This window comes from Chelonia mydas, chromosome 7 (genome assembly GCF_015237465.2).
Source record: "Chelonia mydas isolate rCheMyd1 chromosome 7, rCheMyd1.pri.v2, whole genome shotgun sequence".
Lineage (NCBI taxonomy): Eukaryota > Metazoa > Chordata > Testudines > Cheloniidae > Chelonia > Chelonia mydas.
In genome coordinates this window covers 110,375,236-110,401,440 of record NC_057853.1, presented here as the reverse complement: position 1 = coordinate 110,401,440, position 26,205 = coordinate 110,375,236, and the positions used below count along the sequence as shown (strand labels likewise).

The 26,205-nt window shown below is 43.5% G+C and overlaps 1 protein-coding gene across 7 annotated transcripts in view; it reads left to right on the top strand.

Moving 5' to 3' along the window:
• ATRNL1 (attractin like 1) overlaps positions 1-26,205 on the top strand; it is a 1,012,424-nt gene that overhangs the window by 266,057 nt on the left and 720,162 nt on the right. For 6 of the 7 annotated variants that reach the window (XM_037904761.2, XM_043551194.1, XM_043551197.1 and 3 more), the window contains exon 14: positions 2,006-2,124. In XM_037904761.2, the coding sequence (XP_037760689.1) occupies positions 2,006-2,124 (119 nt within the window). Of the gene's footprint in view, positions 1-2,005; positions 2,125-6,982; positions 7,912-26,205 lie in introns of those variants that run through there. The other variant, XM_043551200.1, reaches the window with a different exon arrangement.

Sequence of the window (26,205 nt, the reverse complement as noted above, 5' to 3'; positions counted from 1 at the left end):
TTCATCAATAGCAGGTCCACGTCACCATCTACTAAGCAGTTGTTTTGATGTTTTCATCGAGGACAAAACACCCACAACACATCTCACATGGGATCTGAACTTGATCTTGTCATACTTAATGGATCATCCTTTTGAACCTTTGGCAACATCTTCTTTGCTGCTGTTGTCAGTTTTTGGTAGCAATTACTTCTGCTAGGAGAGTGTCTGAACTTCAGGCAGTTCTAGCTGACCCATGTTTCGCAATCTTTCACGAACAGAAGGTCTCTCTTGGGTCACACCCTGAGTTTATGCCCAAGATATTTTCTGCATTCCACCTCAATCCAGCCATGCCTCTTCCAATGTTTTTTCTGAAACCTCACTCCAGCAACTCAGAGGAAAGCTTTATACCTTGGATGTTTAAATGGCTGTATCCTGTTATCTAGACTTCATGTTTAGATCATCTCCTAGACTTCATGTATCCTATACTGAGGGGACTAAAGGGGAACCTGGAACAGCACAGCATATATCCCACTAGATTTCTGACTGTATTAAAATTCTGTTTTACTTTAGCTAAGGTAACACCAAAACAGAGATTGGTTAACATTTTTGTAAAACAGGTAGATTATATTGCAGTATGTTTTACGTACATTTTGATCTTCATGTAAATCTCATACCCACCTTTTCAGTATGGTAAATGCCATGCTCAGAACTAAGTATAAACATATTTTTTAAAAGTAATGTGTGATTAGTCTGCTAATTATGGCAGTGCAGAAATATCCAAAATGCAATATACTTACTATTTCATTGCCAGAAAACCTCAAAACACAAACAGCCCCCAAAATAACAACTCCAGTTGGTTTCCCACAATAGAATGTTGGGTATAGAAATATCAAAACTATCTATGATTGTAGCATGACAAGTGAAATAGTTAAGATGAGTAAAATAGAAACAATATATTGGAGAACAAACCACTATTCAAATATACTTTGTATTGAAAATCTAGTACAATATACATTACACATTTATTTTCCTTAAAAATATGTAGTGTTCATCTTTGTACTGTATTCCAAATGGTGGTTGTTTTAAAACCATTGTAATTTACTACAGTCAAACCTCAGAGTTACGAACACCAGAGTTACAAACTGACCGTTGAACCACACAACTCATTTGGAACCAGAAGAAGACAATCAGGCAGCAGCAGAGACGACCCCCTCCCCCCCCCCAAAAAAAGCAGCAGCAAATATAGTACAATACTGTCTTAAATGTAGAATACTAAAAAAATAAAGGGAAAGTTTTAAAAAAAAAAGATTTGACAAGGTAAGGAAACTTTCTGTTTAAATTAAGATGGGTAAAAGCAGCATTTTTCTTCTGCATAGTAAAGTTTCAAAACTGTATTAAGTCAATGTTCAGTTGTAAACTTTTGAAAGAACTATCATAACGTTTTGCTCAGAGTTACAAACAACCTCCACTCCCAAGGTGTTCATAACTCTGAGGTTCTACTGTATGCAGTATTGAAAGTTTATGAAATTAATTCAGAGTTAGAATTGATTCTTATCGGTTACGGAATGATCCTGTTAGGTTTTGTTTTTACTTGTTTTACTGCTGTCTTCTTGCATAAAGACCTACTATTTCTGTAAAGAGGTCAAGCCTAAAAATATTTTTTATCCACTTTGTTAAATTAATGATCAGGGATAGAATAAAAGGCTATTAACATGTTTCTCTGATCCATGTACTGTTCTAGTTTCAGTCTATAGGTTACAAATCAAGGACTGTTTCTTTGACAGGTCAGGGTCTTATGAAACTTCAACTAATGTGTGTTTAAAGAACAGGTGTTTTAAAGGGGGTATAACATTAACCTAATATGGTTGATTTCCTATTAAGTAAATTGCATCTTAGATTGAAGGTCATGTTTGCAATGAAAAAATGCCAGATATTGTCTGAAGCAGCTGTTAAAAATGTGTGAATTAAGAAGGTGGCACTCTTTCTTTCATCTTGCCATTTGTTTTGTCTCTCATTTGTACTACAGCTGCTGCAGATGACAGATGTTACAGATATGCAGACTGTGCCAGTTGTACTGCCAATACAAATGGTTGCCAGTGGTGTGATGACAAGAAGTGCATTTCAGCGAACAGTAACTGCACTATGGTAAGTATTTGATTATATGTATATATAGTTAACATTGCTTCTGTATAAACATTCGTTTACCATTTAACAGCATTGAATAAAATGTTATACATCAGATATTTGGAAATATGAAAAAAACACTTCTTCATACACGGTAAAGAGAATTAATGCAAAGGAAAAATATCTGAAAACTGAAACTTTCTGTTACCTTATTTTTGACTGCTCCCCATCCTTCAACTGAGGAAATTTCTAAGTTATCCCACACCCTACCAGGTAATTTAAGTTCTTAGTCTGTTAACATATAAAAAAGTGAACATATGGCAGTATTGCCTGAGATTTTTAAAGGAATCTATGGGAGATAGGCATCCAAGGACAGGGTAGCCCCATTACTCAAATGAGTGGGGAAAGACAATAACAGCAAATGTGGAAATGGCAGAAGTGCTAAGTGACTTTTTTGTTTCAGTTTTCAACAAAAAGTTTAGCAGAGATTGGACATCTAACATAGTGAATGCCAGTTAAAATGATGTAGGAAGTGAGGCTAAGATAGGAAAAAACATGTTAAAGATTATGTAGACAATTTAGATGTCTTCATCACCAGGGCCTGATGAAATACATCCTAGAATATTTGAGCTGACTGAGGAGATATCTGAGCAATTATTTAGATAATGGCATAGAGAGTACACTTATAAAGTTTGTGGATGATTCTGTGCTGGGAGGGGTTGCAAGTGCTTTGGAGGAGAGGATTAAAATTCAAAATGATTTGGACAAACTGGAGTAAATAGGATGAAATTCAGGAAGGACAAATGTAGAGTACTCTACTTAGAAAGGAATAATCTGTTGCACATCTACAAAATGGGAAATGACTGCCCAAGAAGGAGTACTGTGGAAAGGTATCTGGGGGTCATAGTGAGTGACAAATGAGTCAACAGTGTTGCACTGTTGCCAAAAAAGCAAACATAATTCTGGGATGTCTTAGCAGGAGTGTTGTAAGCAAGACAGAAGAAGTAATTCTTCCACTCTACTCCATGCTGATTATACCTCAGCTGGAGTATTGCAACCAGTTCTGGGTGCCACATATCAGGAAAGATGTAGACAAATTGGAGAAAGTCCAGAGAAAAGCAACAAAAGTGATTAAAGGTCTAGAAAACATGACCTATGAGGGAAGATTGAAAAAAAATGGTTTGGTTTGGTTTGGAGAAGAGAAGACTGTGAGGGCCCATGATAACAGTTTTAAAGTACATGAAAAGGTTGTTACAAGGAAAGGGGAGAAAAATTGTTTTAGTTAAACTCTGAGGGTAGGACAAGAAGCAATGGCTGTAAATTGCAGTAAGGGCGGTTTAGGTTGGACATTAGGAAAAACTTCCTGTCAGGGAGTTAAGTATTGGAACAAATTGCCTAGGGAGGTTGTGGAATCTCCATTTTTGGAGATTAAGAGGAAGTTAGACAAACACCTGTTAGGGATGGTGTAGATAATACTTAGGCCTGCCATTAGTGTAGGGGACAGGACTAGATGACCAAGTCTTGAGGTCCCTTCCAGTCCTACAATTCTATGATCCATCTGCTCTTGAGTTTCAATGAGAGATAGGTGCTTAAGTCCCCAGGCTTCACTGAAATCTCAATAGTTATTGTCAGATAAACAGCATCATCCATGAGGTTTAGTACTCATTACTTATTCTTTACAATGGAAACCCTACACAATCATGTTCCAAGACAATATAACATGGAGCTGTTTACAAAATTCATGAGATGTTTTGACAGCTCCCACTAGAATAATGACTCAGAAAATAATAGTAATAATACTCAGAACTTTTATAGTGCTTTTTATCAATGGATCTCAAATTGTTTTTCAAAGGTGGGTAAGTATGATCACTACCATTTTACAGATGGGGAAACTGAGGCAATGAAGTTATGCAAATTGCCTTTGGTCATGTAGTGAGTCAATGACAATTCTTGGAACAGAACTCATGTCTCCTGATTCTCAGTCTGGTGCCCTAACTGAAGCTGTTACTCTATCTAATTTCTTACACGGCACCTATATGAAGCATCGGATGTACTGCAAGGTTACCACTAAAACAGATGTAAAATTCCATAAACATACCACACTGTAGCATTTTACTGAACATCAAAGAGTTAGTGCAGAGGAATCAAGAGGAATAGTGTTCGAAATTGCAACACATTTTGGAATCTACAGTATATAGGGACCACCCTCTCCACCATTTGGGGAAGGTTGCTGATAAACATGTTAATGATAAATATTAATATCCAATATAAATTTACAACTGTCTCCTGAGTGCTGTTATTTTCATGAGCTCTTATTTCGTATGCATCTTTCCTTCCTTGACTGTACATTTTCCATAATATAGAAATATTGAAACGGGGGGAAAAAGAGAAAACGTTTATTCTTGCTGTGTTTTGAATTGAACTGCAGTTGAAGCCTGCTTTTACCTGTTACTTCACTACAGAAACACCAGTGACAGCAAAATGCAACCTAGGTTATCAGTACATTTTGAGTAGGTTTTAAATGTGTGAATTATGATGGACTTACTCATGGTATCAGTGGCATACAGCAGTACTTGGACGATATGCCAAACACTTAAATGCACAGCAGAAGTCAGAGGACATTTGTTTAGTTTCCCTGAGATACATTCACTTGCAGTCTTGATAAAAGATTTTTCTTTAAAAAACAAAACCAAAAATTACAAAAGCTCTCTTGGATTTTAAAAGAATTGCTGTGAAAGAAAACACAGCCTATTGGATTTCACAAGGATAGTTCTCAAGGGTCTGAGGGTATAAACAGGCTCTGAGAAATGGAGATAGGGAGGGAATAAAGCAAAAATATGTAGATTTGTTTAAGGCATCCATGAGAAGATAGAAGACAATAATAATCACAATGATAATTTGTATTTTTCATCCTTAGATTTCAAAGCACTTTACAAAAGTGGGTAACATACCCATATTCTGTAAATTGGGAGACTAAGGCATCAAGATGTTGAGTTTCCCAGTGTCACACAGCAACTCAGTGGCAGAACTGTGAATTAAAGCTAAACCTCCACAATACTAGGTTGGTGTTTTAGCAAGTAGGCAGTGCTACTTCCAGTGGTAGCCAAAGGGCATACGTAAGTGGAATAAGAGTTGCTTTGACAGATTGTATGTCTGCCTAGTAACTTTCAGGTCATTTATCTGGCACTCCCTGAGTTCACAAAGGGCCTCTCCACTGGTACAGTGCAACTCTTTGGCAAGGAAGAGCTAAATCTTTTCAGGATCTTAGACTCTGTACTCAAGCCATTATGAGTTCATGTTTCAAGGTCAGAGTTTCGATTTTCTCTCTGAGGCACAATGTAGCGTAAGAAATTGACTGTACCAGTTAATACCATCTAAAACCCAGGTAAGTTTGTTGTCAATAAAGCAGATTTTATTGGAAAGAGAAATCACAATATAAAAAGTAAATATTGCTCAATTTTAGGCTTCTGTTGCTAAAATATAGCTATTGGGATGATAAACTGGAGTTTCAAGTACTGATCCTACTGGGTTTTGTGGCTGAGATTGTTCAGTGGCATAGAAAAGCAGTTTCACAAAGCCTAGGATGGACTTTTTGTTCATAAACTTCACTTCTTGTTTGTTGAAAATACTTTTTTTTGTTCCTCTCCATTGCTCACCTTCACCATATAGCGAAGTACTCCATATATTTTAGTATTAGAATGTGTTTATAAAAAAATCAATCAATCTTGCTTTCAGATACAACTAACTGACCCAAATATATGGTCAAGAAAAACAAATACTAGAAAGTACCAACGGTCTATTTGTAAATAAGAAGTCTTATGGAATTGGTTGTATCAGCCATTTTAGAGTAATCACTAAATTGGTTTTACGCAAGAGAAAATATGGGTAAGTATTGAGACTTAGGAAGAAATGAAGATTTTTTTCATATGTGGTGTTGATAAAAAGAAGGAATGGTTAAAAAACAACAAAAACCTTTGAACTATACTAATCAGCAGGTCCAGAGTATACGTGTCTCTGGATCTTAAAGAAATTAACTCACAAACACACTGAACCACTATCAGTTATTTTTGATAAGTCATTGACAACCGGGAAGGCAGTGTGTAATTGGAATAAAAAAGCAAATGTGATCTCAATAGTGCAAAATGGGAAAAAAATAATCTTTGTCGTTACTGTCTGGTAAATTCTGGTTTTGGCTTCTGTTAAAATAATGGAACCAAATATTAAAAGAAATTATCTGTGAGCGCAAAGAAAGAGAACCATGAAAAGTAACGATGATTACTTCATAAAGTAATTCACTTTATTTGAATGACTTACAAAGTTAAGGGCTGAAATGTGATATCTCTGGGGCCAACTGTGCATGATGCCTTGGTGGATACGATGTAAGGTGCTTCCCTCATTCTCTGGTATCCTTCTATATCAACTTGGGCACATTATTTTTTTACTCAGCCTATGTCTTCACTGCATGCTAACCATGGGTATGCAATTGCAGGTTAGTCAATGAGCAGTTGCCTAACCCACTACAGTGCAAACACATTGTTGATATCAGCATGCTGCTGTCACGCCCCATGTCTGCAAGGCCACTATATGTAACCATGAGAAGCGGTAAAGCTATCTGGGCATCCCATGATTCATTCAAAGCTCACTGTGCCACTCTATACTTACAGTCACAGGGTGTTCTGGGGAGACTTGTCTGCCCACTCTGGGAATTGTGGGAGGAAATGGTATAGGGCTGGAAAATTCATTTCCTGGCAGAACGCAGGCTGGTGTGATGATGATGTGCTGTTATGGGCTGAAGATATGGATCCTGCTCACACTAATAAATGTAACTGACAGATGCTGTTTTTTATGGGGGCAATGTTTTGTTGGCGTGCCTCTGCAGGAACTGCTGTCAAGAAACCCTGGTGGGTGTTTCAGAGGTGAACTCCATCCTGAAGAAGACAGAAGCAGTGGTTTGTATTTACAAGCAGAAGCACAACAGCAACAACAGAATGGGACCGTGTAGACATGGAGGCATGGACTGAACTGATGCTATTTTTCATGGTAGTCCACCTCCCTCCCTCCCTATACCTCCTGCATGCAGACTGGATCAGGACCACAAGCACAGAGTGGTGCAATTTCACTGTGGTGGAAACATGGGATGACCAGCCATGGGCCCAGAATTGTCACATGAGAAAGCCACATTCCTGGAGCTTATGAGGAGTGTGACCCAGACTTTGAGTGAAAAGAGATAAGAGAGGCAATAATGGTCCAGAAGTGTGTTGCTATCACCTTGTGGAAGTTGGTAGTCCCAGACTATTACCTAACCATAGACAATCAGTTTGGGGTTGGCAAATCAATGGCTGGCACAGCATTCAAAGAGGATTACAAGGCAATTAATGTCATGCTGGCTCTAGAGGTTGTGAAAATTGAAAATATCTCTGAAATAATTGCTGAGTTTGCACTCATGGAGTTCTTGAGCTGTTTTGGTGCTATTGATGCCAGCAATGTACACATCCTGTGCTTGCCATGTGAAGGAAGCAAGGACATTACTATTCCATTGTTATGCAGGCTTGTAATGGAGCGGACTCACCCGGCGGTGCCTCCTGCTGCTCGTCTGCGGGAATTAGCGCATCAGCCTCCGGAGCGCCGTCTGGTGATCTGCCTTACCACTGGGCCCGGTCCCTCCCAGGACTCGATGCCTCCTCCAACTGGGGTGCTGCCCCGGGGCAGTAAACCCCAACAATCCCTGTGGGTCTCCCCACCCCGGGGAACCCCACCCACTACCCCTACCTTGCCTCAGTCTTGGCTACTGCCAGTCATCGCTTAGCCCTGCTCTCCGGGGCAGACCGCAGTGTATTAGCCACTAATCACAGGCAAGGCTGGGGTGGGACCTGCTGCCTTTGTCTACCCATGGGCTGCCCCCTTGCAACCTCAGTACCTAATAGGCCCTAATCTGGGCCTCGCAGCCTGGGGGTTTCCAGGCCAGAGCTCCCAGGCCTTTCCCCCCTAGCCCTCCTCCAATTTGATACTCCCTCAGGTCCCTGTAGCCAAGCCCTTCTCTCTCTGAACTCAGAGAGAGACTGGCTAAGCTTCAGCCTAGCAGCCCCTTTATAGGCCCAGCTGCGGCCTGATTGGGGTGTGGCCCAGCTGCAGCCATTTCCCCAATCAGCCTAGCTTTTCTTGCCCTCAGCCCTGGCTCTCTCCCAGGGCTGGCTTTTAAGCCCCACAGGGTAGGATCGGGTAACCACCCCACTACAAGGCCGTTGTGGATTACTTTGACATATTCATGGAAGCCTACACTGGATGCACAGGTAGGGTGCATGATTCTGCAGTGTTCCAAAGGACTGGCCTGTTTGAGCATGGACAAGCTTATAAATCATTCCCCTCTAACAACACAGTCACCAGTAGGGTGTCTGTACCAACTGTGATTTTAGGTGACCCAGCCTTCCCTCTGCTGCCCTGGGTGATGAAGGTTTATCAGTACCTGCACCAACCGGACAAGAGGCAGCTTAAATACATGTTGAGCAGGTGCAGGATGGTGGTGGAATGTGCCTTTGGCCAACTGAAAGCAACATGGTGCCATTAAAACTCATTTGGACTGTAGTGTGTTTAATGCCATAAATGTGATTGGGTATGTTGTGTGCTTCATAATATATGTAAGTATAAGCGGAAATACTTTGGGACAGAATGGGTTGCCGATAATGATTCTTTGGGGTCTGTTTACAGGCAACCACAAATGCACTTACTAATGGGGTAGGTTCTGTTACAGAAATGTCCGTAAGTGATGCCTTGTGCAATTGCATTCTTGAGCTACACTTTAATACACTTAGGCTGATTAATGAGGTTGTACGGCACATTGTGCTCTTGTCTTGTATTGAAATGTAGTGTTTATACATGAATTAAAGAAATAAATATTCCTTTCTTTTTGCACTTATTGAAGTGGGTTGATAGAAATGTGGGAAGACCAGCTACGCGAACTTGATTACAAATGTGTGCAAATATTAGACAACATAAAACCTTGTCACAAATAAGGAAACTGCACATCATCGGGGTATCTGTTCTCTTTCCCTCTACTGGAGCAGGTGCGGAGTGCAGTGAATATTTTGTTGGTGTGAGGTTCCGTGGCTCATTGTTTGGCTCATTAGCTTCCTTCCCCATGGAATTGTTGTCCACAGCTTGTAGGATGTCGTAACATTTGGGTGAATCCATGGAGCTGGCATGGAGGTTTGGGCAGGATAACTCACAAGTCCCAATAGTCTCTTAAACATGGTCCTCTGATATGCCATGTCTCACTCCTTCAGCACCCAGTCATGGCAGAGATAACCTGCCAGTGGCTTCCCCTCCTTCCTTTGCTTTTTAACTAAACCTATGTCTTCCTTATGGCACTTTTCACTAATACTTGGTTGTCTCCTAGTTGTCCTCTTCTCCCTCCATGAGTCTGATACTGTTGCATTTGGTCCTCACAGAAGGGAAAAAAATTGTGCATGCCCTTGAATTCCTATAATTTTATACATATTGAAGGCAGCTGCAAATAAAAAAAAAATCCAGTTTTATCTCAAACAAATGCAGATTCTTTTGCTCAGCAAACTTCAGCCTGTTCCAAAGCATTGTAAAGGAATGGATGGAAGGAGTTGGGCATGGGGAGGGGATCAAGGTGATTGGAGATGGAGCAGCGCTGATGATTCTCAAACCCTTTTTCAAGCTGCTGCAACCTTACTGTCACGACCCATGGATCTCGAACCCTGGCCTGCAAGTTATGGAAGCAACCATGCTTCAACCATCCAGCTGGAAGCCTGCTCACAATAGTTTACTTGGGACCCATGAAGCCCAGCCCGAATGTGAGGCTCTGCCCCCGAGGTCCAATTGGTGGAGCCCCAGAACTGTTGATTGGCCTGCTGGCCCTACCTAAGCCAGAAACAGGAACAGCCAGCTGTCTGAACAACTGGGCTCCACTCTGCTCTGGACCACGTGCCTTGTACTTCCCCACTTGATTTCCTGGCATCCACACCTGGCTTGACTTGTGGTTCCTGACCTCCAGTTTGTCTCTTGCCTCAGACCCTGTGGTATCCTACCTCGATCTGAGTCTGGTTCCCAACTCGTGGTTCTGATTTCCAGTTTGTCTCCAGCTTCTGACCTCTTGGTATCCTGACCTAGTCGTGACCCTGGGTCTCTAGCTCCAACTACTCAGTCTAGCCACCTACAACCCAGCCGTGACATTTACAAGATGAGCAAAGGTGGAGTAGCTGCAAGCAATATCGGTGAGAACACTAAGCAGAGGCATATGAAGGCAGATCACTTCCAGTCAGGGGTCACAGCACAGGTAGATGGCAAGATAGGGCACAGGAATGGGTGCCCTGGGGTAATTGGAAAAGTTTGCATCAATTGTTGTATTTGGCTGTAGCGCATGTTTTCATTTCAGTTATCTTGGATTAGCAATGCTAATTTGGGGCCTGCCCAATGCAGCAGTGGGTGGTTGCTGCTTCATCATGTGGCATCAACAGAGGCATCTGGATGTGTGAACATGGAGCATGTTATGGGGAAAACCTGCAGGTGAACCTGAGTTAAGTCTGCAGTGAAGACAAAACCGTAGGGGAGAGATTGTGCGGCATTGGGCGGCGCTTACTTCAGGCAGCTCCCAGTCTGTAGTGTAGCAGGGCTAAGGTAGGCTGCCTGCCTGCACTGGCCCCATGCCACTTCCGGAAGCACATGGCTCTGTGTGCTGCCCCTCTCTGTAGGGACCGCCCGTGCAGCTCCCATTGGCCAGAAATGGGGAACTGCAGCCAATGGGAGCTGCAGGGCTGGAGCAGTGCCTGGAGACCCCCTCTCTCTTCCCAGGGGCTGTGCTGCTGCAGAGGTGCTGGCCACTTCTGGGAGCAGCACAGGGCCAGGGCAGGCAGGGAACCTGCCTTAGCCCCACTGCACCGCCGGATTTTTAGCAGCCGGAGGTCGCAATTGACTGTCAGAGGCTCCAAGGTTGACCAGTTGATTGAGATGCACTGGTTGATGACCACTGATCTCCTGTACAGGCCACAGAATATCACCAAAATAATTCCTATAGCATATATATAAGAAAAAAGTCCCATCTCGATTTAAAAATTGTCAGTGATGGAGACTCCACCTTGACTCTTGGTACGTTGTTCTGATGATTAATTACTCTCACCATTAAAAACGTGTCTTCTTTCTAGTCTGACTTTGTTTAGCTTCAGCTTCTAGTCACTGGATTTTGTTATACCTTTCTCTGCTAGATTGAGGGCCCCATCATTAAATATTTGTTCTCCATGTGGATACTTGTAGATTGTAATCAAGTCATCCGTTAACCTTCTATTTGTTAAGATAAGTAGATTGAGCTCCTTTAATTTATCACTGTAAGGCATGTTTTCTAATCCTGTAGTCGTCATTCTGGCTCTCCTCTGAACACTCTCTCCATTTTATCAACATCCTTCTTGAATTGTGATCACCAGAATTGGACACAGTATTCCAGCAGTAATCACACCAGTGTCAAATAAACATCTAAAATAACCTCTACTCATACTTGAGAGTCCCCTTTTTATTCATCCAAAGGTTACATATATTCTCTTGGCCACAGCATCACAATGGGAGCTCAGGTTCAGCTGATTATCCACCACTTCCCCCAAAACTTTTTCAGATTCACTCCTTCCCAGGAAAGAGTTCCCCTTCCTCTAAGTATGGCCTTCATTCTTTGTTCCCTGATGTATATATTTACATTTAGCTGTATTAAAATGACTTTTGTTTGCTTGCACCCAGTATATCAAGAAATTTAGAGCACTCTGAGTCAGTGACTTGTCCTCTTCATTCTTTATTACTCCCCGAATTTTTTGTGTCATCTGTAAACTTTATCAGTGATGATTTTGTGTTTTTCTTCCAAGTCATTTATAGCATAGGGCCAAGAACTGATCCCAGCGGGACCCCCGAGGAAAGAAACCAACTTGATGTTTTACATGGCCCTCCAGGTGAATGTCATTGGCACAAATGGTGTCTACTTCTGGTACAGAGCCAGCTCTGCACCATCTCCACAGAAGCCTCATGGCACAGGGGGTCAGGTTGAGTCAGGGATAGGAGGATAAATGCCTGGAACGTTCCTTAAAGGTTTGGTTGAGCTAACAGACTTAAATAAAGCACAACATCTTATGTTTAAAATAAATTAAAATGCTCTTGGATTTGAGCACCCTCACGTGGACTGAAGATTAATGGAGACCATGAAGAAAGGATGATGATAAACAGCAGTATATCAAGTTGGGGAAGAGGGGTAACTAATGCTTGCTGCAGTGGTAAGTGTAACCCTTGCATAAACTAACACCTTTAACTATGATATGAAGGAAAAGAGAATCATCTACCTAGTTAAACATCAAGGTTGGGGAAATATTGTTTATTTAAGATGGCTCGAGGAAATATAAATAGGCTTAGAATTGTCAAACTGAGGAAAGGAAAATTTAGCTGAAATAATTTCAAATAGTGAGATTTATTAGACTGAAGAATACTGTAGTCACCCAAGAGAAATGGTGGACGTTCTATTGCTTTGAATAATTTAGAAATATACTGGATAAACCAGTCAAACAATATATTATCCAGAACAATCCTGCAGTAAAAGGACAATGAACTAGGTGATTGAATAGGCCTTTTCCATGGCTAATTTCTGAAATTCTAAGATAAAATAGAATTAGGGCCCTGATCTTGCAATGGATAACACACATGGGTGCAAAAGTCTGCACATGTGTTTATCAATAGCAGGACTGGAACCTAAGAATGAAACTAAATCAGACATAAGTGAGGAAATGAAAATGTAAGATAGTTTATGCATACCCTTGTGCATAAATATTACAAATATCCCACAGCAGTATGTGAATTTGAGTAACAGCTGTGCTGTCATAAATCTAAATGTCATTGGTTTTGTTAGCTCAGATTATAACTTACTAGGTTTAATATGAATTACCTATTGGATGTACATTTACATTGAGCTAATGAGATTTTCAGGGAAGCAATGTGTAAATTGGATTTAAGGGAAATAAGGGTTGGGAATAATGGAATGCAATAGAGGACATTATAATAAAATAGTCACTAGAGTTTGAATTTCCTCTTAAAGATTCTTAAATAGCCTTGGGTTATCTGTGTTCAATAGACTCTATTATTAAAAAATAATGGTACAAATACCCTAGATTCTTCAGAAAACTCTGTGCAACATGTAATATTACTATGAGAAGAATTCATTTTCTAAAACAGCCTGAATGCTTTGGGATTTTGACATTGTGATGATGCATTAACAAGGAATATGGAGCAGGGGAGGGGAGGCACTGCATGAGAACAGATGGTGCTTACTTGTAATTTAAAATTCATTGTAATGCGTCTCTCAGGCAGTTTTGTCAATATGTATGGTGATTAAGCCAAACCAAATGCAAACTGATACCAAAGATTCTGTGGAATTTGTGTGCATACTGTACATGTAGACATTGTCACTTTCCAGCATTTGTCTTAATGGTGTAGCGTGTAGCTACATAGGCTTCAAGAACAACTTACCTATCTCTCCCATGTTTGTTTTACAGTAGCCTCTGCTATAGATCAGAAAAATAATAGGTACCTTTCATAGTCTATTTACTAATGGGCATCTGGTCCAGTAAGAGCACCAAACGGGCCCCTAAACCAAAGTTGTTCTCTCCAATATTAATGAAACTGATTCTGTATATGAGTGAAATCTCATTTTAACAATTGCACTGCTTTAGTACCTAGCAATTTATGAGTGGATTGTTTTCCTTAATGATGAGCAGGAGGTTGATGCACTAACATCACCAGTGCTGCACTAACATGCTGCATTATCTTAGTGTTGCATCTCCCATTTAGCATGTTTTTGTAGTACACCAGTACACCATTAAAGATTCAAAAAACTCATCTTATTCGTATAAATGTGCTGGATATGTCTTATCTATATTACTATTCTGTGTCTATGTGGAGCTTCTTGGAGGTTTAGTCAGGAGACATAGGCTGCAATGTATTCGGTATATAGATGACACCCAGCTCTGTCTTCAACACATCTGACCCAACTGGAGCAATGGAATTAATTACCCATTGCCTAGAATGAGATTGAGAACTAGCTGGCAGTGACTTAGTCCAGATAAGACTGAGATGATCATAGAATCATAGAATATCAGGGTTGGAAGGGACCCCAGAAGGTCATCTAGTCCAACCCCCTGTTCGAAGCAGGACCAATTCCCAGTTAAATCATCCCAGCCAGGGCTTTGTCAAGCCTGACCTTAAAAACCTCTAAGGAAGGAGATTCTACCACCTCCCTAGGTAACGCATTCCAGTGTTTCACCACCCTCTTAGTGAAAAAGTTTTTCCTAATATCCAATCTAAACCTCCCCCATTGCAACTTGAGACCATTACTCCTCGTTCTGTCATCTGCTACCATTGAGAACAGTCTAGAGCCATCCTCTTTGGAACCCCCTTTCAGGTAGTTGAAAGCAGCTATGAAATCCCCCCTCATTCTTCTCTTCTGCAGACTAAACAATCCCAGCTCCCTCAGCCTCTCCTCATAAGTCATGTGCTCTAGACCCCTAATCATTTTTGTTGCCCTTCGCTGGACTCTCTCCAATTTATCCACATCCTTCTTGTAGTGTGGGGCCCAAAACTGGACACAGTACTCCACATGAGGCCTCACCAGTGTCGAATAGAGGGGAACGATCACGTCCCTCGATCTGCTCGCTATGCTCCTACTTATACATCCCAAAATGCCATTGGCCTTCTTGGCAACAAGGGCACACTGCTGACTCATATCCAGCTTGTCATCCACTGTCACCCCTAGGTCCTTTTCCGCAGAACTGCTGCCTAGCCATTCGGTCCCTAGTCTGTAGCGGTGCATTGGATTCTTCCATCCTAAGTGCAGGACCCTGCACTTATCCTTATTGAACCTCATCAGATTTCTTTTAGCCCAATCCTCCAATTTGTCTAGGTCCTTCTGTATCCTATCCCTCCCCTCCAGCGTATCTACCACTCCTCCCAGTTTAGTATCATCCGCAAATTTGCTGAGAGTGCAATCCACACCATCCTCCAGATCATTTATGAAGATATTGAACAAAACCGGCCCCAGGACCGACCCCTGGGGCACTCCACTTGACACCGGCTGCCAACTAGACATGGAGCCATTGATCACTACCCGTTGAGCCCGACAATCTAGCCAACTTTCTACCCACCTTATAGTGCATTCATCCAGCCCATACTTCTTTAACTTGCTGACAAGAATGCTGTGGGAGACCGTGTCAAAAGCTTTGCTAAAGTCAAGAAACAATACATCCACTGCTTTCCCTTCATCCACAGAACCAGTAATCTCATCATAAAAGGCGATTAGATTAGTCAGGCATGACCTTCCCTTGGTGAATCCATGCTGACTGCTCCTGATCACTTTCCTCTCATGTAAGTGCTTCAGGATTGATTCTTTGAGGACCTGCTCCATGATTTTTCCAGGGACTGAGGTGAGGTTATGATGATGATGGGCTGAGAGAAGCAGCCAGAAGAGTTGGAGGAAATTTATATCCGCACTCCTTGTTGATGGAATATGACTTCCATTTGTGAAACAGGTGTGCATTTTGGAGGTGCTGTTATATATCCTGAGCTGCTCCTGGATGCCCAGGTAGCAGCTGTGGCAAAGAGTGATATTTTTTTCCTCTCAAGACAAATGTGATCTTTTCCCCTCAATACAAACCTTCCCACAGTTATCCATGCCTTTTGTCACCTTGAAATTAGCCTGCTATATGTGGGCCTACATTTGGGGGCATTCAGAAGCTGAAGGGTAGTGTAGAGTGCCACAGTTTGATTATTAAGTAGAATTGCACATTGACAACACAGAAAACTAGTGCAGCATTATCAACATTGATATTCAGGCTGTTCATTTTAACTGATAAAGCCCTAAATGATTTGGCATCTGGTTACCCAGAGCAGAGGTCAGCAGAAATGCTTGAGCCAGAGCTCCTTCAATGTATATGAGAGGTACTTACTGGCTCTGTGCAGTGTCCGTGGGTTTTAGAACTTGCTCTCCTTCCTGGTCCACCAGAGCCCAGATTTGTTAACCTTCTGATTATGTGGCAAAGCCTGTTTTTTTTCCCCCTCCCTCTCTAAGTCTGTTGAGGAGAGGGTATATTTATGGGCAGTCCTTTGCTTATGTGATGATTTTAATTTGGCCACAGCACTATAGTTACATTTTAGAAATCTGAAGAAATAATACATATAGCTGACACACTCTGTATGTGCTACAGAAAGATACATATAAAATTGCTTTTTATCAAAAAGTGACGTGTGAGAAATAGCTAAACTTATACAAAACTTTTAGGTATCTACAAACCTGGAGGTGTTTTGAAGGCCCTGTGGTAAGTTAGTTATTATGCTACCTGCTGTTGACGGATTATTTAGTTTATACTTTTATCTGAATAAACCATCCCGAGGGATTGTCTTTCTATTTCAGTTAATGAGTTGAATTTCTTTGCTGCTTAATATATCTGTGACATCCCAGCCGCCTTTTTAGTTTACCTCTGGCTGTGAGACAGAAACTAAAAGGGGCCCTGTTATCATATTGGAGGTGTTTTTTAAAAAGTATCTCAAAATACCAATGAAAATACCTTGTAATTTAAAGCTTTTGGTGGATTTTAAAAAGTGTATAAATACTATACAAGTATATCTTTGCGGATGGTGGGAAAATGAGTTCCTAGTACAGGATCCTGATAGCACACTGATTAAGGGCATGAATAAAGGAAGAAAAAATAACTAAATCCTATTTCCCAAGTGTCTTTCTTTTTAGTATAAACTTCTTACAGTGTTATTAATCTTCTCTGGTTGTATTTGTGTGCTGTAATAATATTTGCCATCTAATGTTACCACAATAGGACATGTGTTCTTTTTTTTTTTTCTCACCCTCACCAACACACACTACATGCGGCTAAAGAGGAGAATTTGGAGTCTGGTTCTGATGTTGCTTTAGGCTGAAAGTAGGTTTGTGTCATCTGACATACTTGTGTAAGAAAGACAAGGTGGGTAATATATTTTATCCGACCAAATTCTGGTGGAGAAAGAGACAAACTTTTGAGCTACACAGAGCTCTTCTTCAAGTCTGGGGAAATATTCAGAGTGTCACAGCTAACTATAAGGTGGAACAGATTGTTTAGCGTAAGACTTTTACACATATTCTAAGAAACCATTCAACATGAAGTGGACTGTTAATGCCTGTGAAGGTAAGTACAGTGGTCTGTGGGTGCATTTCTTGTCCATAGAGTTCTGTTGTTGAAACTGAGCATGGTGTTTGGGAAGTTAATGCTGGGGTGGGAATGTTCTACAGAGTGTTTGATGGGTGGGGTTGTGGTGGAAATCTGTGAGGGAATTTAGGTCATCTGTCCAGAGGATGAAAATATTGTCAACATATCGCAGGTATATCATTGGTTTTGTGGTACATTTGTCTGGAAATTCTTCTTCAAGAAGAAGTTGTCATGTTGGGGAGCCATCCTAGTACTCATACCTGTTCCCATGGTTTGGAGAAAATGTGTGTTGTTGAATGTAAAATTGTTATGGGTGAGGATGAAATGGATGAGTTTGGTGATGTGTTTGGGGTGGAGATCTGAGTGTTGTCCATTATCTTGTAGATATTTGAGGCAGGCAGCGATGCCGTCATTTTGAGGGATGTTCCTGTATAGGGAAGTGACATCCATGATGGCAAGGATGGCGTTCTGAGGGAGGTAGTTAATGTTGTGGTGATCTGGAGGAAGTTGGTTGTGTCCTGGAGGAAACTGTCCCTTTGTGCAAGGAGTGGTTTGAGGATGGTTTTTTTATGAGTCCTGATATTTCTTCAGTGAGAGTTCTGTGGCTGAAAATGATTGGTCTGCCTGGGTTCCCTTGTTTCTGTATCATGGGAACCATGTAGAAGGTCCCTGGGGTGGGTTCCTGTGGGATGAATTTGTAGAGTTTCTCTTGGGGTATGTCTACGCTACGAAATTAGGTCGAATTTATAGAGGTCTTTTTTTTAGAAACCGTTTTTATATTGTCGATTGTGTGTGTCCCCACACAAAATGCTCTAAGTGCATTAACTCGGCGAAGAACTTCCACAGTACCGAGGCTAGTGTCGACTTCCAGAGTGTTGCACTGTGGGTAGCTATCCCACAGTTCCCGCAGTCTCTGCCGCCCATTGGAATTCTGGGTTGAGATCCCAATGCCTGATGGGGCAAAAAACATTGTCGCAGGTGGTTCTGGGTACATGTCATCAGGCCCTCCCTCCCTCTGTGAAAGCAATGGCAGACAATCGTTTCGCACCTTTTTTCCTGAGTTACCTGTGCAGACGCCATACCACTGCAAGCATGGAGCCCGCTCAGCTCACTGTCACCGTATGTCTCCTGGGTGCTGGCAGACGTGGTACTGCATTGCTACACAGCAGCAGCAACCCATTGCCTTGTGGCAGCAGACGGTGCAATAGACCTGAAAACCATCGTCATCATGTCCGTGGTGCTCCTGGCCATCTTGGTAAGGTCGGTCAGGAGTGCCTGGGTAGACATGGGCGCAGGGACTAAATTAGGAGTGACTCGACCAGGTCATTCTCTTTAGTCCTGCAGGCAGTCCTGTTGTACCATCTTCTGCCGGGCAGGCAGGAGATGAGGATGGCTAGTAGTCCTATTGCACCGTCTGCTGCCAGCCAAAGATGTAAAAGGTAGATGGAGTGGATCAAAACAAGAAATAGACCAGATTTGTTTTGTATTCATTTGCTCCCCCTTCTCTCCCTCCCTCCCTCCGTGAAATCAACGGCCGACAATCATTTTGGTGAGGTCTGTCAGAGGCACCTTGCAAACTTCAGTGGAGATTCAGTCCTCCCTGAAATACCAGAGGGAGGGATAGCTTAGTGGGTTGAGCATTGGCCTGCTCAACCCAGGGTTTTGAGTTCAATCCTTGAGGGGGCCATTCTGTGTGACAGTTGTTTTTGTTTCTCCTTGATGTAAAGCCACCCCCTTTGTTGATTTTAATTCCCTGTAAGCCAACCCTGGAAGCCATGTCGTCAGTTGCCCCTCCCTCCGTCAGAGCAATGGCAGACAATTGTTCAGCGCCCTTTTTCTGTGCAGACACCATACCACGGCAAGCATGGAACCCGCTCAGATCACTTTGGCAATTAGGAGCACAATAAACACGACACGCATTATCCAGCAGTATATGCAGCACCAGAACCTGGCAAAGCGAAACCGGGCGAGTAGGCGACGTCAGCGCGGTGACGAGAGTGATGAGGACATGGACACAGACTTCTGTCAAAGCACGGGCCCTGGCAATGGGGGGATCATGGTACTAATGGGGCAGGTTTATGCGATGGAACACCGATTCTGGGCCCGGGAAACAAGCAGAGATTGGTGGGACCACATGGTGTTGCAGGTCTGGGACGATTCCCAGTGGCTGTGAAACTTTCACCTGTGTAAGGGCACTTTCATGGAACTTTGTGACTTGTTTTCCCCTGCCCTGAAGCGCATGAATACCAAGATGAGAGCAGCCTTCACAGTTGAGAAGCGAGTGGCAATAGCCCTGTGGAAGCTTGTAACGCCAGACAGCTACCGGTCAGTCAGGAATCAATTTGGAGTGGGCAAATCTACTGTGGGGGCTGCTGTGATGCAAGTAGCCAACGCAATCAAAGATCTGCTGATATCAAGGGTAGTGACCCTGGGAAATGTGTAGATCATAGTGGATGGCTTTGCTGCAATGGGATTCCCTAACTGTGGTGGAGCCATAAACGGAACCCATATCCCTATCTTGGCACCGGAGCACCAAGCCGCCGAGTACATAAACCGCAAGGGGTACTTTTCAATAGTGCTGCAAGCACTGGTGGATCACAAGGGACGTTTCACCAACATCAGCGTGGGATTGCTGGGAAAGGTACACGACGCTCGCATCTTCAGGAACTCTGGTCTGTTTCAAAAGCTACAGGAAGGGACTTTATTCCCAGACCAGAAAATAACCGTTGGGGATGTTGAAATGCCTAAAGTTATCCTTGGGGACCCAGCCTACCCCTTAATGCCAAGGCTCATGAAGCCATACACAGGCAGCCTGGACAGTAGTCAGGAGCTGTTCAACTACAGGCTGAGCATGTGCAGAATGGTGGTAGAATGTGCATTTGGACATTTAAAAGCGCGCTGGCGCAGTTTACTGACTCGGTTAGACCTCAGCGAAACCAATATTCCCACAGTTATTACTGCTTGCTGTGTGCTCCACAATATCTGTGAGAGTAAGGGGGAGACGTTTATGGCGGGGTGGGAGGTTGAGGCAAATCGCCTGGCTGCTGGTTACGCGCAGCCAGACACCAGGGCGGTTAGAAGAGCACAGGAGGGCGCAGTGCGCATCAGATAAGCTTTGAAAACCAGTTTCATGACTGGCCAGGCTATGATGTGGAAGTTCTGTTTGTTTCTCCTTGATGAAACCCCCTGCCCCTTGGTAAGCTAACCACCCTCCCCTCCTCCATTCAGTCACCACTTGCAGAGGCAATAAAGTCATTGTTGCTTCACATTCATGCATTCTTTATTAATTCATCACACACATAGGGGGATAACTGCCAAGGTAGCCCGGGAGGGGTGGTGGAGGAGAGAAGCACCGGGAGGGGTGGTGAAAGAGGGAAGGACAAGGCCACACAGCACTTTAAAAGTTTAAAACTTATTGAATGCCAGCCTTCTGTTGCTTGGGCAATCCTCTGGGGTGGAGTGGCCGGAGGCCCCCCCCATTGTGTTCTTGAGTGTCTGGGTGAGGAGGCTATGGAACTTGGGGAGGAGCGCGGTTGGTTACACAGGGGCTGTAGTGGCGGTCTGTGCTCCGGCTGCCTTTCCTGCAGCTCAACCATATGCTGGAGCATATTAGTTTGATCCTCCAGCAGCCTCAGCATTGAATCCTGCCTCCTCTCATCATGCTGCCGCCACCTTTCAGCTTCAGCCCTCTCTTCAGCCCGCCACCTCTCCTCCTGATCATTTTGTGCTTTCCTGCACTCTGACATTGTCTGCCTCCACGCATTTGTCTGTGCTCTGTCAGTGTGGGAGGACAGCATGAGCTCAGAGAACATTTCATCGCGAGTGCATTTTTTTGGCCTTCTAATCTTCACTAGCCTCTGGGAAGGAGAAGATCCTGTGATCCTTGAAACACATGCAGCTGGTGGAGGAAAAAAAAAGGGACAGTGGTATTTAAAAAGACACATTTTATAGAACAATGGGTACACTCTTTCACGGTAAACCTTGCTGTTAACATTACATACATAGCACATGTGCTTTCATTCCAAGTTCGCATTTTGCCTCCCCCCACCGTGTGGCTAGCCCCTCCCCGTGGCTAACAGTGGGGAACATTTCTGTTCAGCCACAGGCAAACTGCCCAGCAGGAACGGGCACCTCTGAATGTCTCCTTAAGAAAAGCACCCTATTTCAACCATGTGACCATGAATGATATCACTCTCCTGAGGATAACACAGAGAGAGAAAGAACGGATGATGTTTGAACTCCAGCAAACGTACACTGCAATGCTTTGTTCTACAATGATTCCCGAGTGCGTGCTACTGGCCTGGAGTTGTAAAGTGTCCTACCATGGTGGACGAAATAAGGCTGTCCTCCCCAGAAACCTTTTGCAAAGGCTTTGGGAGTACATCCGGGAGAGCTGAGAATGCCAGGGCAAATGAATCATTAAACATGCTTGCTTTTAAACTATGTATACTATTTTAAAAGATACACTCACCAGAGGTCCCTTCTCCACCTGGCAGGTCCGGGAGGCAGCCTTGGGTGGGTTCGGGGGGTACTGGCTCCAGGTCCAGGGAGAGAAACAGTTCCTGGCTGTCAGGAAAACTGGTTTCTCCTCTTGCTTGCTGTGAGCTATCTACAACCTCATCATCATCATCTTCCTTTTCCCCAAAACCTGCTTCTGTGTTGCCTCCATCTCCATTGAAGGAGTCAAACAACAGGGCTGGGGTAGTGGCGGCTGAACCCCCTAAAATGGCATGCAGATCATCATAGAAGTGGCATGTTTGGGGCTGTGACCCAGAGTGGCCATTTGCCTCTCTGGTTTTCTGGTAGGCTTGCCTCAGCTCCTTAAGTTTCATGCGGCACTGCTTTGGGTCCCTGTTATGGCCTCTGTCCTTCATGTCCTGGGAGATTTTGACAAAGGTTTTGGCATTTTGAAAACTGGAACGATACATACAGCGATCAGATCCCGTACCTCCTGTTCGGTCCATGCTGGAGCTCTTTTGCGATTCTGGGACTCCATCATAGTCACCTCTGCTGATGAGCTCTGCATGGTCACCTCTGCTGATAAGCTCTGCACTCACCTGCAGCTTGCCACGCTGGCCAAACAGGAAATTGAAATTCAAAAGTTCACGAGCCTTTTCCTGTCTACCTGGCCAGTGCATCTGAGTTGAGAGTGCTGTCCAGAGTGGTCACAATGGAGTACTCTGGGATAGCTCCCGGAGGCCAATACCGTCTAATTGCTTCCACAGTACCCCAAATTCGACCCGGCAAGGCCGATTCCAGCACTAATCCCCTTGTCGGGGGTGGAGTAAGGATATCGATTTTAAGAGCCCTGTGGACAGGTGCTGTGTGGACGGGTGCAGGGTTAAATCGATTTAACACTGGTAAATTCAACCTCAACTCCTAGTGTAGACCAGGGCTCGGAGTTGTTTGAGAGAGGATTTGATCATATTCTTAAATTCCTGGGTGAATTGTGTTGTGGAGTATTCTCTGAATTCTTCATAATAGGTGGTGATGTAGGGTTGTCAGTTGGCCTCATTGATGTAATCATCATGGTTGAGGGCTATGATGGCACCCCCTTTGTCTATTGATTTGATTGCTATCTGGTGATTGGATTTCAGGGTAGTGGTCCTCTCAGTGGTAGAGAGATTGTGGTGGATCTGATATTTAGTAAGGATTTCACAGTCAATTTTTTTCCTGAAGCAATCAGCATAATGATCCCACTGTGGGATGTCCAAGCAGATGATTATTTTTTCTTATAACTGTTGATGGGGATGTAGTAGTTGTGGGTAGTGTTACCCATTCTTGGAACCAGCCAAGGAATAACCACAAACAGTTGGTGAACTAGATCAGCATTGAGGGTTGATTTATTGCTTCCCTTATTTGTGCAATTACACACACACCCACACACACCCACACACCCCTCATTCATGCTGGCAGGCTGCAGGCATGGATGTTGGTTTCGATATCGCAGATGGTTGAGGCTGGCCAGGTGACAGCTGCCCAGAGATCGGCTGCGGGGTGACGAGAGTCCCCGAAGTCCCTTCGGATCCACAGGAGGGCTCTACTGCTTCCGGTTGGGTCTCGAGTTTAGTGTGCTGTTACATTTCCTTGTTGGTAACTGTCCTGGCCGCCCATCTCGAAATTTATACCTTCACCAAGCTAATACCATGGTTCCATAAAAGGCAATATTTGCTGCTTTGCTTTGCCATTGGCTGTCACTCACACTATCTCACTCATTCCTTACATTAATTGATTACATGTTCATAAGCATGAATACAATTGGTAATATAGAGCAATACAGCTTTAAGCAAGCATCTAACATCATTGGGGAGCTTCCACTGCTTGTGTCTTTGTAACAGCATAACAGGAAACTGTGCAGACTGCAGTCGAAATAGCAAATGGAGGGGTCGCATCTGGCTACAGGTAGTGTCGTCATTGTTGTGAAAGAATTCTTCTAGTTCTCCATGTGTTTGTATGGTATCAGGTTCTGTGGTGGGGCAGAGACGGTCAGTCCACTGGAGATAACACAGCTATGGTTAGAGGTAGACTTGGTAAATTGATGTTGAGATGTCATATAGCGTGCGTGTGATGGGTCTTGGTGCCATGGTTTCTCCCAGAGGTGCTGTTCTGTGGGTTGTGAAGTTGTTGTAGTTGAAATCCACTAGCTCTCCTTTTTTGTCATCTGACTGCAGAGGTGTTAATGGGCCACCTCACTTTGAATGATCTCATAGAATATGCGTTAACTACTTTTGCAAAACAAGCTGACACTCCGAGTTCCTTCCCCAGACCCGAAGAAGAGCTCTGTGCAGCTCAAAAGCTTGTCTCTTTCACCAAAAGAAACTGGTCCAGTAAAAGATATTCTGTCTTGTCTCCCTAATATCCTGGGACCAATGAGGCTACAACACCGCACACATGCTTGTGGAACTAATTTGTAGCCTGGTACATATGAACCAAAACCAAATACTGGGGGCAGTGTCAGCTTCTGCTAATGCTAGTGGTGTTTTTATCCCCATCTACTGTGCCTTCCAGTGGATAATCTTAAAGTGATTTTCAAACATTACTTAGTCTTCAAAACATTCCCAGGAGGAAATGTGAATAATACTTACCTATCTTAGAGGCAGGTAAATTGAATAAAATTAAGTTAAATGTCTTCCTAACAGTTGCTAGGTGAGCTAATGGGGAGGGACTGAATGGGTACATCTACACAGTGATAAATACGTAGCTGCCCCAGGTTCGCAGCTGAAAAATTGCTGTGAAGACATTCAGGCTCAGGCTGCAGACTGGGCATGGGGACCCTGCAAGAGGGGAGGGTCTCCAGCCTGAGCCCGAATGTCTATACAGCAATTTTTATCCTCACAGCCCAAGCCTCACGAGCCAGAGTCAGCTGACCTGGGCCAGTTGCAGCCATGCCGTCGGTCTTTTATCCCTGTGTAGATGTACCCAATGCCTACAATTCTCTTTCTCCAATTCTACAGAATAAACTGCTTTATGACCCAGAGGAGTCACAAAGCTAGTACTGCAGGAAGCAAACCCAACATCATTTTTTATATTAGTTGTTGAGTATGTGGGCTCTTTGTGGATGTAATTAATTCTTTTTCATATTGTTGCAGCAGGCAGGCCTGTCTTTTCGTTTGACTGAGCGTAGAGACTTTTGTTAATAATGGTACTATTACTTTGTTGTGAAAAGACAACAAATACATATTAGATATAGGTTAGGAATTCCATACCAGTACTAATCTAGTCTAGCGATGTAGTGGATTTGAGAAATGCAATACCTAGCTAAATTGGTTCTGCTTTATTTTTAACTACTGCATACTCCTTGTATTATAAATTTGGAAAGATGCCCAGATCTGAAGAAGAGCTCTGTGTAAGCTTGACAGCTTGTCTTTCACCAACAGAAGTCGGTCCAGTAAAAGAGATTACTTCACCCACCCGTCTCTGGAATGTGGAAACAGTGAGTCTTAGTGTTAACTGTATTTGCCCATAGGCACGGAAGGTGCTGCAGCATCCCCAGGTTTTGCGCCTGGCGTCCCAGCCGCTGGCCCCTTGCCTCTGCAGCCCGGGGTCCCACCCGCCAGCCCTGTTGCTGCCTAGGGGCTCCGCAGCCAGCCTGGGGTCCTGCTCAGCCCCTGGCCCTTGGGGCACTGCTGCCAGTCCCAGGGTCCTGCTCAGCTGCCAGCCCTGTGCCCAGGGTCCCGCCTGGCTGCTGGCCCCATGCCTGAGACTCCGCATCTGCCCCTTACTGTGGCCCCAGCCTCCGCTGCCTTACCCCTGTCTGCCACCCCATCCAAAGCCACGGTCCTGCTCCCAGCCCCAGGTCTAGGGGGCAGTGAGGGCCACGGATGCGGGTAAGGGGTTCAACTCAGCACTCCGACTCCAAAAACTGTTCCAGCACCACTGTATTTGCCTCATTTTTGCCAAAATAATCTTTTGCCTAGTTACTGAGAATGGTGAAGAAATCTGATGGTGAGTTTGGGGAAAGGAATGGAGAATGGTATAGATGGTACCTGATGACCTAAGTGTGCTGCTGGTTGGCAAGCATGATAGTTATAAAAGAAAAATTCAAATACATAAAAATAAAACACCTGCTTGCTAGATATGCATAGCCCTTTGTGTGGGTTTGAAATGGTGGCCCTTAAGAACTCACCAATTGTCTTAAATGACAAAGTATTTCCATTTAGATAACCTCAGCGATTGCATTTTTTGAGTACAGTCTTTCATATCATAAGAAAAGAGAAGTATCAAGGAATACTTGAATAGCCTCATCATTTTATTGTAGGCCATGTCCACATGGTGACAATTTGGAAGGTTAACGCAAATCAGCTAAAGGTATGAAGTTATTTGCATAAATTGAAGTGCATTAAACTCCTGTGTGGATGTTGTCATTCAGGAT